This window comes from Chelonia mydas, chromosome 1 (genome assembly GCF_015237465.2).
Source record: "Chelonia mydas isolate rCheMyd1 chromosome 1, rCheMyd1.pri.v2, whole genome shotgun sequence".
Lineage (NCBI taxonomy): Eukaryota > Metazoa > Chordata > Testudines > Cheloniidae > Chelonia > Chelonia mydas.
This window is the reverse complement of record NC_057849.1, coordinates 111,324,342-111,339,528: the sequence shown is the minus strand read 5'-3', so window position 1 is coordinate 111,339,528 and position 15,187 is coordinate 111,324,342. Positions and strand designations below refer to the sequence as shown.

Below are 15,187 nucleotides of genomic sequence, written 5' to 3'. Positions count from 1 at the left end.
CGGAGCAGCACCTGTTGATCTGAACTAAGAAGAGGAAATAGACCATTTTTTGGCAAGGGAAGAGGTAGAAGGTGTTGGGATCTTTATTTGAATATTCAAATGGACCAATACCAGAATTCAGCCAAAGATTTCTTTATTAATCCAAAGACTAAATTGGCTTTTATATGGTTACTCTAAGTATCAGTTAGCTAAACTTCGTTTAGTAAACCTAACATGTACCCATATAGCTATCAGTCATACAACAGGATTAGGCCCAGAATGCTCAAACCCATACTGGCTGGCTTCAGCTAAACAAGCAGGCACTAGCATGTGGCCCCACCTATTCCCTTCCCTCTTTTATATCTTACAATAAACAGGCCTGCATATCTGACGTCACTGAGTTTTAGGTATCCACTTTTGTCAAAACTGGTTAGACCGGGGTGGGCAAACTACAGCCTGGGGGACGCATCCTGCCCTTCAGATGTTTTAATCTGGCCCTTGAGCTCCTGCCGGGGAGCGGGCTCTGGGGCTTGCCCTGCTCCACGTGTGCTGTGGCTTCCCACAGCTCCCAGAAGCAGCAGCATGTCCCCTCTCTGGCTCCGCCTCCTAGATGGAGGCACAGCCAGGCGGCTCTGCATGCTGCCTCCACCTCAAGCGCTGCCACCGCAGCCAATGGGAGCTGCAGGGGCGGTGCCTGCAGACGGGGCGTGCGTAGAGCTCCCTGGCCACACCTTCATGTAGGAGCCAGATGGGGGACATGCCGCTGCTTCCGGGAGCTGCTTGAGGTAAGTGCCACCCAGAGCCTGCATCCCTGACCCGCTCCAGCGCCCCAACCCCCTGCCCCAGCCCTGATCCCCCTACTGTCCCCCAAACCCCTCGCTCCCACCCTCCTGCACCCCAGAGCCTGCACCCCCAGCCAGAGCCCTGCCCTCTCTCCTCCCCCCGCCACCCTCTGCTCCAGCCCAGAGCCCCATTCTGCACCCTGAACTCCTCATTTCTGGCCCCACCGAAGAGCCCACACCCCCAGCCAGAGCCAGAGCCCTCACCCCCTCCCACACCCCAACTCCCAATTTCGTGAGCATTCATGTCCCACGATACAATTTCCATACCCAGATGTGGCCCTCGGGCCAAAAAGTTTCCCAACCCCTGGGTTGGAACAATGCTTGACCAGTTTGCTGGCAAATGCCCAGGAACTTCAAGGACTTCCCTCACAATACTTCACTCATCTCTATCACATCTGCAAAAATCCCAGAAACTTCTTCTCCCATGAATCATTCCTTGCTAACAAAGGCTCTAAGTTTCATTTTGTTCTTTTTCCTAATAAAGCATGCTTTAGGAGGTTTCATTTCTTAATTCTCAGCAAGCCTATGTAAAGGAAGCAGAATCGAAAGAGATACTAAGGAAGAGGAAGTAGAGATTAACATAAACAAAGGGGGAAAGAAAGGCAATTTTGATTCGAGATCAAAATGGAGCTCTTCCAGAGCAGAGCTATCACAAAACAAAGAGCATAGCTAAAAGTTAAGCATCAGCATAAACACTGAAGTAATTTAGAGGCATCTATGCCTCCTACACAGTATATGTGTATGTCTCTCTCCTTGCCCTCACTTCATTTTCATTATTATGGTCCATAATTTTATCCCTAATTGAGAAACAAGTTTAAAAATAATCACCTTTTGCTGTATGTCTTATGAATGTGTGAATTTCAGAAGTTTTTAACAAATGCCTTTGTTTACTGAACTGCTAATATTGTCTTTTTCCCCCTCCCCCTAGTTGTCTCTGCTCTGAATAAGGCATGGTGTGTGAACTGTTTCGCTTGTTCCACTTGCAACACTAAGTTAACACTCAAGTAAGTTTTTCAGATAGGTTAAGAAGATGGAAAACAGTTATGATCTCTTCAGAACAGATCAATAGTCACCTTTCAAGCACAGCTGTTATAGTCATAGTTTAACTGTAATAGTATAGAACAGGGGTCTCAAACTCACGGCCCGCAGGCCATCTGTGACCTGCAAACCTCCCCAACTGCGGGGCTCCAGCAGTTTTGGGGCCGGGTCTCTCCCTTGGCCCCACCTGCCGCCCCCGGGCACTCCCCCTCACCCCTTCCCCAGGCGATTTACAATGGCCCGGGGCCCCGGCAGTGCAGCAGAGCTGAGCGGTGTCTGCCAGCCCCTCCCTGCGGCCCCGGGGTGGGGCGGGGCTGTGCCTCTGTGCGCTGCCCCCACCCCGAGCGCCCCTGCGGCCAGTGAGAAGCTGCGGGGGCGGTGCCTGGGGGCAGCAGAGCGTGGAGGCCCCCCGGCCCACCCCGCCTTGGAGCCCCAGGTAAGTGCTGCACCTCCCGACCCCCGCCCAGAGCTGCACCCCTACCCCCTCCCCACACACCTTCTCCCTCCCCCAAGCTCCCTCCCAGAGCCTGCACCCCCTTCCCCTTCCCACACACCCCAAACTCCCAGAGCCTGCACCCCCACCCCCTACGTCAGCCCAGAGCCTGCACCTAGCACCCAAACTCTATCCCAGAGTCTGTACCCCAGACCCTCTCTCCCACCCAAACTCCCTGTCAGAGCCCAATCTCTCACCCCTTCTGCACCCAGACTCCCTCCCAGAGCCTGCACCCCAATCCCCTACCCCAGACCTCCTCCCCCACCCAAACTCCCTCCCAGAGCCTTAGGCAGGTGGGGGGCAGAGTTTTTTGGGGGGAGGAGTTGGGGGGGGGCGGGTTCTGGGCAGCAAGAGTGACATTATTGGCCTGCTGGGAGGATCTGAAGACTGGCCCTAAGGTAAATTGAGTTTGAGACCCCTGGTATAGAACATTTATAGACAACTTCTTGTAAATGATATATGTGTTTGTTCCTGTTGCTCCATTTACTGCTTTAAAATCTATTTTTTCTTTGTGTTCAATTCTTCTTTCAGCTATGACTTACTCTTAAACCTTTTCCTGTTCTTTCCACTGTTTTCCTCTGTGTCTTATCTAAAGGGATAAGTTTGTTGAAATTGATCTAAAACCTGTCTGCAAACACTGTTATGAGAAAATGCCAGAAGAATTTAAACGTCGACTTGCCAAACGGGAGCGAGAAGCAAAGGATAAAGACAAGCTGAAAAAGAAAAAGCCAATCTGTTTGTAAACTTTTCTTTTCCTCCTATCACAATCTCTGCTCTTTTCTTCTTTGGTCAGTGTTTAGGACATGTATTTTTCTTTTAGTTTTCTGCATGTGTTTGTGATAATCAAAGACAGAACAACTATTAATTTACACATATCTATGATTTGAAATTTTGAACACTACATTTTAATATGTTAAGTTTAGGCCATTGTGCTCAGAAATTGAGCTTGAAAGGTTTCTTAAATCGCAAAATTCATAAATTTTGGACTTCTTGGAGAAAAATTCTCACCTTGCTGAACAGACTGTTTTAGACCACCGTGTAGCTATGATTTCATTCCAGCTTCCCAAATTGCACAAATTTTGTGCATATAGTTAATTACATATGCCAGTAGGCATTTGTGTGCATGCAGGCTGAATAGTTAGCTGTCCACCTGCCTATCTGCATGTTCAAATGCAGGATTATGTTTAGAAAACTTGTGGATGCAGATTTAGAAGCTAGTTGTGAAAACCTGATAGTTTTGAAATTCCACTTTTAGTAAATGCCTTGTGCTTCCATTTTAACAGTCTACAAAATGGTTTTTAAGCTAATATAAAATGTCAGTCCCTGAAAACAATTCTGCATGCTGAGTACATTTTCTTGTTTTAAGACTTTTTCGCTAACATTAACATTTTACTCCATTTTTAAATTACTGTATCATAACAGCACTCAATTAGACATATAACCATAATTCAGTAGCAGAGATGGGACTAGGCGAATCCACATATTCTTCTTTGAGTGCTTGCTAATGTCCATTCTATTGTAGGTGTGCGCACGCCCTTGTGTGCAGCCGTTGGAGACTTTTGCCTTAGCAGTACCTGTAGGGCTGGCTGTGCCGCCCTCTGGAGTGCCGCATGCATGGTGCAGTATATCAGGCGCTGCCGGCCCTGCGCCTTCTCAGCTCCTTCTTACTGCCTGTGGTGGTTAAACGGAGCACCTCTGTCCCTTGCTTCGCAAGTGGTCAGCAGTTTTTCTTCATCTGTTTAGCCTTGTGCTTCTCTGTAAATAGTTTTAAGCGTTGTTAGTTAGTCGTTAAGTCCCGTTTAAGTGTTTAGTTAGATAGTGTCCCAGCGGAAACTTGGCCCCCGGAGAACATGCCCCAATCTCCAGGTTTCAATCCTTGCTCATCCTGTAATAGGCCTGTGCCTGTTAGTGACCCTCACAAGAGCTGTTTACAGTGCCTTGGGGAAACCCATATAAAGAAGCACTGTCGTATCTGCCAGAACTTTCATCCACGGACTCAGAAGGAGCATGATATCTGCCTCAGGGCCCTTCTGATGCAGGCTGCCCTGCGTCCAGCTTCAGAGCCAGTGCAGCCTGAACTGGCACCCAGTGCTTCAACTTCGGTGCGTAGCACACTTCTGGCACCAGGGTCCTCCCAGCACCAATCGCCGTATCCAGTGCCAAAGAAGAAACCTAAGAACATGGCACCGGCCAAGACCGACCAAGAGGTTCCGGGCAAGGAACCCTGTTCGTGCCTTCTGCCCACTCCGGACCCGTTGAAGGGTTCAGCCGCGGGGGGGTTCCTCCCCCAGAAAGGACCCGCCACTGACTCCAGGGAGCCGTAAAGGGCCTTAGCAAATGGCACAACTGGCCCCCTCCAAGGGCCTGGCACCGGGAGAGTCCACAGTGCCTCCTCTGTGTGTAGAAAGGACCCAGCTAGGGCTTCCCGTGAGGGCAAGATTGCCGGAAAGGCCTCACACAAATCAGGTGAGCGCTGCCGGTCTCCAGAGCCAAGACAGAGTCAGAAGTTGCCACATTCTTGGTCTCCATGTAAGCCTACATCTCCAGCTAGCCACTACAAGTTGCGGGCACCGTGCTCTCTATCTCCGTTGTCGCCCCCTTCCCCGCACTTCCCTATCCCTCTTCAGGGACCCTTCTCACAAGCAGCTCCTCGTTCAGGAGGTCGAGAACCTCCTACGTTTGGGGGCTGTGGAGGAAGTTCCTCGGGATATGCAAGGAACAGGATTCTACTCCCGCTACATCCTAATCCCGAAGGCAAATGGGAAGCTCAGATCCATTTTGGACCTGCGGGGCCTCAACAAGTCTCTGTTGAAGTTGAAGTTCCACATGGTATCCCTGGCTTCCATCATCCCTTCTCTGGATCCAGGGGTCTGGTACACCGCTCTCGACTTAAAAGACGCTTATTTTCATATTTCTATTTTCCTGGGGCACAGACATTTCCTGCACTTTATAGTGGCAGGGCGCCACTTCCAGTTTACGGCGCTGCCTTTTGCCTGTCCTCGACCCCCAGGGTGTTCACAAAATGCATGGCATCGGTGGCGGCTTAACTGAGGTGTCGAGGGGTCCAGATCTTCCCATATCTTGATAATGGCTCATCAAGGGCAGGCCTTCGGAGGAGGTCCAGAGGAGGCTCGATCTGGTGCACTCCACCTGCAGCGATTTGGGTCTCCTAATAAACAGAATAATCCATGTTAGCACCAGTTCAACACATAGAGTTCATCTGTGCGGTTCTCGACTCCAGGCGGGCCAGGGCATTCCTGCCGAAGTGCGTTTTCAAACCATGTCAGACCTGATCGCTCACATACAGAGCCAACCGCTCACTACAACCCACATGTGCCTGCAACTGATGGGCCACATGCAAGTACATGGTAAACCATGCCTGGCTTCATCTGAGGCCCCCACAAATGTTACTGGCCTCAGTCTACATTCCCAGTAGGCACCCCCTGGATTGAGTGGTCACGGTGCTGAGTCGTGTCTTCTCACTGCTCGACTGGTGGCGGGATCCCAGGTTGGTGCTGCGGGGAGACCCTTTTGCAACCCCATCACCCTTGCTCACCTTGGTCTCAGACGCCTCAGGCCTGGGCTGGGGGGCCATTGGCTGCAACATGACCTAGCCTTTCATATCAATTTCAGGGAACTCAGAGCAGTTCACCTCGCATGCTAGGCTTTCCTGCCAGGTCTTCGGCCCTCTGTTGGGAAGCGCTCAGCCTTTGGGACTTTTGTGTGTGGCAGGACGTTCATTTGGTGGCCATTCACCTGCCCAGTACCAAGAACATCCTGGTGGATCACCTCAGCAGGACCTTCTTGTCTCACCACGAATGGTCGTTCTACTCGGAGGTGGACAGCCTAGTCTTCTGAAGGTGGGGACTCCCAGGTGGACCTGTTCATGTCCAGACAGAACAGAAAGTTCCACATGTTCTGTTCTCTGCATAGCAGGGACAAGGGCTCCCTGTGAGACGCCTTCCTGATCCCATGGTCGGGAGCACTCATGTACGCTTTCCTGCCGGTGCCGCTGATCCACAAGGTCCTGCTCAAGGTGAAGTGAGACAAAGCTTCAGTCATCCTCATAGCCTCGGCGTGACCTCGGCAGCACTGGTTTTCCATGTTCCTGAGCCTTTCGGTAGCCACCCCATTACAGCTGCCTCTTCGGCCGGACCTACTGTCCCAGAACCATGGCAGTCTGCTGCACCCAAACCTGGCGGCACTGCACCCAACGGCCTGGTTTCTGCAGGGAGGAGCGGCCGTGTTCTGCCAGTGTCCATCAGGTCTTGCTGGGCAGCAGGAAGCCCCCCACTACGACTACCTATGTATCAAAATGGAAGCGGTTCCCGTATTGGGCCACAGATTGCCATATCCTGCAGGATGTCCTGGACTATTTACTACACCTAAAGCTCCAGAACCTGTCGCTGTCCTCGATCAAGGTGCACCTGGTGGCTATTTCGACTTTCCGCCCTCTGTTTCAAGGCAGGTCGGTCTTCGCACATCCCATGACAGCACGGTTTCTGAAAGGTCTGGAGTGCCTTTACCCGCATGTCCGCAACCCGGTCTCTTCTTGGGACCCGAACCTTGTGCTTTCTAGGCTCACGGTGCCTGCCTTTGAGCCCCTGGCTTCCTGCTTCCTTCTGCTGTTATCCTGGATTGTCTCCTTGTTGGTCACTATAACTTCAGCCTGTAGGGTGTCTGAGATCATGGCACTCACGTCCGAGTCCCCATATACCAGGGGTTCTCAAACTGGGGGTCGGGACCCCTCAGAGGGTCATGAGGTTATTACCTGAGGGGTCGTGAGCTGTCAGCCTCCAACCCAAACCCCACTTTTCCTCCAGCATTTATAATGGTGTTAAATACATAAAAATGTGTTTTTAATTTATAAGGGGGGGATCGCACTCAGAGGCTTGCTATGTGAAAGGGGTCACCAATACAAAAGTTTGAGAACCACTGCCATATACGATCTTCAATAAGGACAAGGTACATCTGCGTCCACACCTGGCCTTTCTGCCCAAGGTCGACTCCCAGTTCCACGCGAGTCAGGACATATATCTTCCGGTCCTTTGCCCGAAGCCTCATGTGAGGGATGAGGAACGCACACCTTGGAGCTCTGGCCTTCTACATAGAGAGAATGAAGCTAATCCGTAAGTCTCTGCAGCTGTTTGTTGCTGTCACGGACCAAGTGAAGGGTTGTGCAGTATCCACCCAGAGGATCTCGTCCTGGATCATGGCTTGTATCCGCTACTGCTATGAGCTGGCGAAGATGCCCCCACCACCAATTGTGATGGCCCACTTCGCTAGAGCACAGACCTTGGCGGCGGCCTTCCTCAATCAGGTGCTGATCCAAGAAATTTGCCATGCCGCATCTGGTTGTACATCCACGCTTTTGCCTTGCACTATGCGCTGATCCAGCAGGCTCAGGCTCATGCTAGTTTCGGCAGTACCACAATCTGCAAGACTCTGAACTTCGAGCCCAACTGCTGGGATTCTGCTTGTAAGTCTCCTACAATGGAATCAACATGAACAAGCACTTGATAAAGAAAAAACCGGTTACCCATTGTTTTGTAACTGTTGTTCTTCGAGATGTGTTGCTCATGTCCATTCTATTACCCGCCCTCCTGCTCCTCTTTTGGAGTTTTCGGCAAGAAGGAACCGAGAGGGCTCAGGGCCAGCGGCACCTGATATACTGCGCCATGAGCACGGCACTCCGGAGGGTGCCATAGCCGGCCCCGTGGGTACCCGCTAAGGCAAAAGTTTACGACAGCTGCACACGTGTGCACGTGCACACCTACAATGGAATGGACATGAGCAACACACCTCGAAGAACAACTGTTACAAAAAGGTGGTAACTGGTTTTTGCAAACTCTGTCAAGATGCCCTCTGAATAGTAATTGACTTGTTTCTCACAGTTCATACAGAGTTTATATTTTGTTTTTTGGAGTTCTCCAAAAGTTCTCTATAATGAGAAGGTTTTTGATTTTTTTAAAATAAAGTTTATAATTCACATTGGACTGAGTCTCCTGTTACAATCCATCATATTGCTGCAAAGTGACATTGAAATTAACAGCTCCTGGAATCCCATGGGAGATCAGAAAATCATGTCCAATATGTATTGATAAACAGAAGAGTTTTACTGTTTAAATATTGAAAAGACTTGTTAAAATATCAGACACAGTCAACTTGAAAATTACATTTCCAGCTGAAAATTTAGTATGTATTGTTTTAAGTAACTCGAGAGATTACTACAATTGAAAGAAATTAAATAGCATTTTATTTTTCTGTTTTTCCAGTTTGTTTATTGTGCATTTGATAGCAGTTTGTTTTATTGTTTTGTTGATACAGTGGCACTTCCTGTCTCATGGGCAAACTGGCTCATAACTGCCTTCTGCAGGAATTCTTCCGTTTTCCTCTGCAGCAGCTAGTACTCGCAACTGTCAGAGACAGGATACTTATATATGGCCACTGCTCTGATCCAGTATGGAAATTCATAGCATCTTCTGCCTAACAGTTCTTGCCCATACCCACATCAGATATCTGTAGGTCCATAAGGCTGGGTGTCCACAGACTTCTGAAAATATAGCGTGTATCTTTACTGTTAGGTTTACAATTCAGTGGTTGCACAACACACAGTATTGCATAAAACAATTTTCCTCAGTAGCCAAAAGTTCTCTATTTGTTTTCCTGTACAGCTGTTTCTTTCACTTCAGCTATTTACTTTCAGGTCTCTTTCACATAAATATTGACTATATGTGCAAGGATTGGCCATTTCAATTTTTCAAAACTCAAATCTGTCACCTTTAGCAAATTCACTTGTACTTAACCTGCCAGGGCTAAAAATAAATAAACACATATCAAAAGTCTCTCCTGAATTTGGGTTTCCCTTCTTGAAAGTTGGCACCCAGTGACAAAGCTGGGCAGTGCTAATAACAAGTATAATTGTATGTAACATAAAAAAATAGATTCAAGTATACATCTATATTTGTTGTCTTGCTATGTCATTTATAATCTTAACTCCATGTATATATTGAGCAAAAATACTGAAAAAGCATTATTTTGCTGCCTGTACTATGTCAATATGACATGCTACAAATACTCTTTGAAATCTCTTTCACAAAAGATATTTTTCCTTTTTTATCATTTGTAGGAACAAATTTGTTGAATTTGATATGAAGCCTGTCTGCAAGAAATGTTATGAGAAGTTTCCTCTGGAGTTGAAAAAAAGACTGAAGAAACTAGCTGAAACTTTAGGGAGGAAGTAAAGCCTCCTAATCCTCCTGTGCAACAATGAGAAAATATTACAGATATTACTTGACTTTTATTTTATTTTTCTTTGAGGCTTGCAATCAGCAATACGTACGCAAAGAAAATGAGTTTCCTTGATGCATGACTACCTTCATACTAAAGTACTTTCCTCTTATCGCCTGCAAAAATGCATCTAAAAACCCTCTACATTTTATATAAACCTCATAACTAGCAAAAACAAAATATATCTTCAATTCTGTATTTGACATTTACATTTATACATATTTGTTGATATGTAGATTGTACTTGCATAGTAAATTGCGGATACAAATTCATGTTAAACTCTTATGTCTCTGGTACTGCAGTTGGATCTGCCTTGTACCCAGATTTCAGTGGGATTCTGTGCAGACATAAGATCTGCTTGTGCATATCCTGCAGTGACTTAACAGATGAGCCTATCTTTCTGTACACAAATAGTGCCGTTGAAGTTAATGGTAATACTTGTGCATAGAATTAAGCACGTTTGTAAATCATGAAATGACTGTAGCATCACTTTTTATGGAACTATTCGTTTTTAGATTCAGATCCATGTAGTCATTATGAAGCCTTGTTTTAAATGTATCTGAAGAAAGTCAAACTTCTAAGTGCAACCACTGCAAAAGTGTAGTGCCTTTAATAGATAAATCTTACATAATTAATCTTTGTATATCAGACTTAAAAGTTGTAATGAAAATATAGAAAACTTATACCTGTTGCAAGAAATATGCATATTCAGAGCTACCTGAATTTTGCTATGTTCCGTTCAAAATAATCCAGTAACATTCATGAGTGTTTTTGTATTTTACTTACATTTTGTGCCTTATTCTTCTTTATCTTTCACAACAGTATTCAAAAACACTGATGCATTAAATATATATACAGTTTTATTTTTATTTTATATTTTTACGCAGAAAACGTATACCAGGTATTATAAGAGATAATATGCTTTAACTACTTCAGCTCTATAGAATGTATGAAGTTTGTCTGTTTTGTTTTTTCAAATTTGAGAACACCTGAATTTTAAAAAATACTTTATTTTGCTTCTAGACTCAATTAATTTTTTTAATAGTACATGAAATAATTCTCGCTCATCTCTGAATGTTACTTTTACACCAATGAGTGTCTGTATAAACAGTCTATCCTGGAAGGTGTTGAGCACCTTCAACTTTTGTGTCAGTCTTGAAGAACTGGGTCCAAACTGATCAGAATTCCCTATAACATACTTCTAAGTCTTATGCTATTCATTTGTAATCATAAAGAATCTAGGGTTTTTTTCCCTTCCTCTATAAAGGTGCAGTAGTTTGGCAAACTTGTTTAACAAAATTAATAAGCCTTTTTTTCCTTTACTATAGCAATCTAAACAGATTGTATAGGATTATACTCTACCAACTAAAGTCTCATTTCATATCTTCAAGAAAAAATATCCCTCAGTTGGTTTAAATGCTAAGCTTCCCAGTGTGATTAATAAAGGTTATAGAATATAACTTGTCTGACTTTTTCTTAAAGGAATGTTTGGTTGTGGAGGTGAGAGACCCCGTATATGTTCTCTTTGCCTTACTAGTGCTACACACCGAACTGACTCCATAGTTAAGGCTGTATTTCCCTTAATGTACTTTTCCCTTAAAGCAGAACTACAGTCCCTCTATTTTCCACTTTAATAAATTAATTTAGCTTTTAAATTTCAGATACCGTTCAGTGGATAGTTGAATCGTCTAGGAAATGTTCCAAATAAAATACTTGCTAACTTTTCTTAGACAAAATAATTTAAAATAGCCTAGTTTTGAAATTTACACCTGAATGTCACCCAACCCCCATCCAACACAGTCAGTCACCACACATTTTCACATTAGCACATAGGTCACGTTTGACATTTAACAATTATGCAGAATACATTTATCTTCCTTACAAATTATAATCAAAACTAGAAAAGACCAAGGAACTTCAGAGGGCCCAAATAAAGCTAATGAATGGCTAGCATGATCCCATATGAAATTCACTGATGACAAATGCAAGGCAATAGACATTGAAAAGTAAGTTAAATCCATACACTTACTGAGGTCTAAGTTAACTGTAACAACTCAGGAAAAAGACCTGGGCATCACTGAGGATATCATTGTGTGGTAAAGGTACTGTGTAAATGTTATAATATATGTACAAAGTCAGTGGCATACCCTGACCTCCCATTTAGTCCTAAAAAACCAGGAGTACTTGTGGCACCTTAGAGACTAACATTTATTTGACCATAAGCTTTCATGGGCTACAGCCCACTTCATCAGATGCATAGAATGGAACATATAGTAAGATAGATACATACATACATACAGAGAACATGAAAAGGCGGAGTAAGAAGCTCTAAGAGGATGGCATGGTAGGGTATTGTCACCCTTACTTCTGGGCTGCTGCCTGCAGAGCTGGGCCCTCAGTCAGCAGCCACCACTCTCCGGCTGCCCAGTTCTGAAGGCAGCAGCACAGAAGTAAGCGTGGCAATACCCTACCATGCCATCCGTACTTCTGTGCTGCTGCTGGCGGGGCGCTGCCTTCAGAGCTGGACGCCCGGCTAACAGCCGCCATTCTCTGGCCACCCAGTTCTGAAGGCAGCACATAAGTAAGGGTGGCAATACCGTGACCCCACCTAAAATAATCCTGTGACCCCCATGCAAATCCCTTTTGGGTAAGGACGCCCAATTTGAGAAATGTTGGTCTCCCCCGTGAAATCTGGTCTTTTGGGCGATTTTACCCTCTACTATACAGATTTCACGGTCCGTGACGCATTTTTCATGGCCCTGAATGTGGTACAGCTCTAGTCATGTACTTCAGAGCACTACAACCAATTCCCCATCCACTGTCGTTCCTCATCCTATTTCGAGGACCAGGAACAAACAGGGCTCCATCTGAAACATCTAAACAAGTTCCTAAAGGAGGCTTACTTTCATATTCCCAGTTACCATCCACCAGACAATTCATCTGCTTTACATATAGATGGTAGGTTGTATCCCCCCCACCCCAAATTTTGATTATTATTTGATCTGACATATGCTCCTAGGGTCTCTTACAGCAGTGGCTCTCAACCTTTCCAGACTACTGTACCACTTTCAGGAGTCAGATTTGTCTTCTGTACCCACAAGTTTCACCTCACTTGAAAAGTACTTTCTTACAGACATAAAAATACAAACGTGTCACAGCACAATATTACTGAAAAATTGCTTACTTTCTCATTTTACCATGAAATGTGTTTGTACTGACTTTGCTAGTGCTTTTTATGTAGCCTGTTGTAAAACTAGGAAAATATCCAGATGAGTTGATGTACCAGCTGGAAGACCCTGTGTACCCTAGGAAGACATATTCCCCTGATTGAGAACCATTGTCTTATGGGATCATGTATTAATACTGGCTTTAAGGAAGAAGGAAATGGACTCCTATTTCTTCCTGGATAATTTTGCTGGTCGGGGTGCTGTACAGAGAGAGAGCTGAAGGAAACAGTTATACAGTTATAGAAGTAGCTTGGACTCATGATAATACATCATAATGGCTCCAGGTAGTCAATCATAGGCTTGGTCTGAGGATTAATCCTATGATGTATAAATTCGAATCTCAGAAGAATATTAACTGAAGATGAAGATGGCCACAGTTGAAAACAAATGATGTCACAGAAATAAATCTCTACTGGGCATGCTGATCTCATGCACGAAACACGGTCCTGTGACACAGAGTTCCCATGAGTCCTACCAGCCTCTCATCATCCCTTTTGTATCACAGAAATGCAGGACTTTAGGCAGTGATGAGCTGCCAAAATATTAACAACTGGTTCCCTCCTCACCCCACGAGGGGGTCGTAGACCGCCCCCACCCCTGGAAACTCCTGCCCCATCCAATCCCCCTCATTCCTTGACGCCCCGGACCCCCTGCCCCATCCACCCCTGTCCCCTGACTGCCCCCAGAACCGGGCAGAAGGGTCTTGTGGGCCGCCGCAGTGGGTGCCCACCGCACCCCGCCCCTAAGAGCCAGAGGGACCTGCTGGGGGGTGAGGTGAGGAGTCCCAGCAGCATTTACCTGTGGCGGCTCCCAGGAAGCATCCAGCAGGTCCCTCTGGCTCCTAGGGGTGGGGGAGCGTAGCTAGGGGGGGAGCGGCCGCTCCCCCCATCAATCACATCAAAAGTGGCGCCTTAGGCACCGACTCCCTGGGTGTTCCGAGGCTGAAGCACCCACGGGGAAAATTTGGTGGGTGCACCACTGGCAGCTCCCCGCCCGGCCTCAGCTCACCTCCGCTCTGCCTCTTCCCCTGAACGCGCCGCCCCGCTCTGCTTTGCCCCCTCCCCCGACTTCCTGCGAAACAACTGTTCGCGTGGGAAGCCTGGGAGGTCTAAGGCCCAGAGAGGCGGAGGCGAGCTGGAGCGGGGAGCAGTTCCCCTCCCTCCCCCCGGGTTACCTCCTGCAGCGCGGGCGGCCCTCGTTGCGCCCCCCCCCCGCCCCAGCTCACCTCTACTCCGCCTCCACCTTCCTGGGCCTGAGTGCGAAGCCGCCGCCTGCTTCTCAGCCCTCCCAGGTTTCCCACGCGAACAGCTGATTCACGGGAAACCTGGCGGGGGGGCCGAGAAGCAGAGCGGGGCGGCGCATTCAGGGGAGGAGGCAGAGCGGAGGTGAGCTGGGGCTGGGGGTGAGGCGGGGAGCTGCCGGTGGGTGCTCTGCACCCACCAAATTTTCCCCTTGGGTGCTCCAGGGCTGGAGCACCCATGGAGTCAGCACCTAAGGCGCCACTTTTGGCCGGCTGTTAAATTTAGAAGCCCTTTTAGAACCGGTTGTCGCTCCCGGCAGGTCCCGAGAGGGACAACCGGCTAATGACCCACCTTGATTATCATGCGCATTATAAAGAGAGGTTTCAAAGAGGGATGGGCTGTTGCCAGCAGGAGAGTGAGTTTGTATGTGTGTGTGGGGGGGGGGGGGGGGGGAAGGGTGAGAAAACCTGGATTTGTGCTGGAAATGGCCCTACTTGATGATCACTTTAGATAAGCTGTTACCAGCAGGAGAGTGGGGTGGGAGGAAGTTTTGTTTCATGGTCTCTGTGTGTATATAATGTCTTCTGCAGTTTCCATGATATGCTATGCATCCGATGAAGTGAGCTGTAGCTCACGAAAGCTCATGCTCAAATAAACTGGTTAGTCTCTAAGGTGCCACAAGTACTCCTTTTCTTTTTACGAATACAGACTAACACGGCTGTTACTCTGAAACGGCTCTAAAAAGGCTTCTAAATTTAACAACGGGTTCGTGCGACCCAGCTCACCACTGGCTTTAGGGGACGTAAGTCCAGCCCCTTAACGCTGAGGCAGGACTGAGTTACCCTAGGCCACCCCTGACAGGTGCTTGTCCAACCTCGTCACACACACACAGCCCCGGCAGGGACTCCAGGACCGCCCTCCCACGCCTGTTGCACAATTCAACTTCCCTCAAAGTTAAAAAAAGTTTTATCTTCAGATCTAACCTAAACCTCCCTGGCTGCAGACTGAGCCCCCTTCACGTCTTGTCCTGCCGCCAGCGGCCACGGACAACAACTGATCACCCTCCTCTTCGCACCA

General features: G+C 47.3%; 1 protein-coding gene across 11 annotated transcripts in view; it reads left to right on the top strand.

Annotated features, from left to right (window-relative positions):
• Positions 1-11,102, top strand: part of LIMS1 (LIM zinc finger domain containing 1) — a 127,731-nt gene extending 116,629 nt beyond the window's left edge. For 10 of the 11 annotated variants that reach the window (XM_037897586.2, XM_043536261.1, XM_037897594.2 and 7 more), the window contains 2 exons: positions 1,750-1,825; positions 9,482-11,102. In XM_037897586.2, coding sequence (XP_037753514.1) covers positions 1,750-1,825; positions 9,482-9,596 — 191 coding nt within the window. In that variant the 3' untranslated portion in view covers positions 9,597-11,102. The other variant, XM_037897616.2, reaches the window with a different exon arrangement.
• The last annotated feature ends 4,085 nt before the right edge of the window (positions 11,103-15,187 follow it).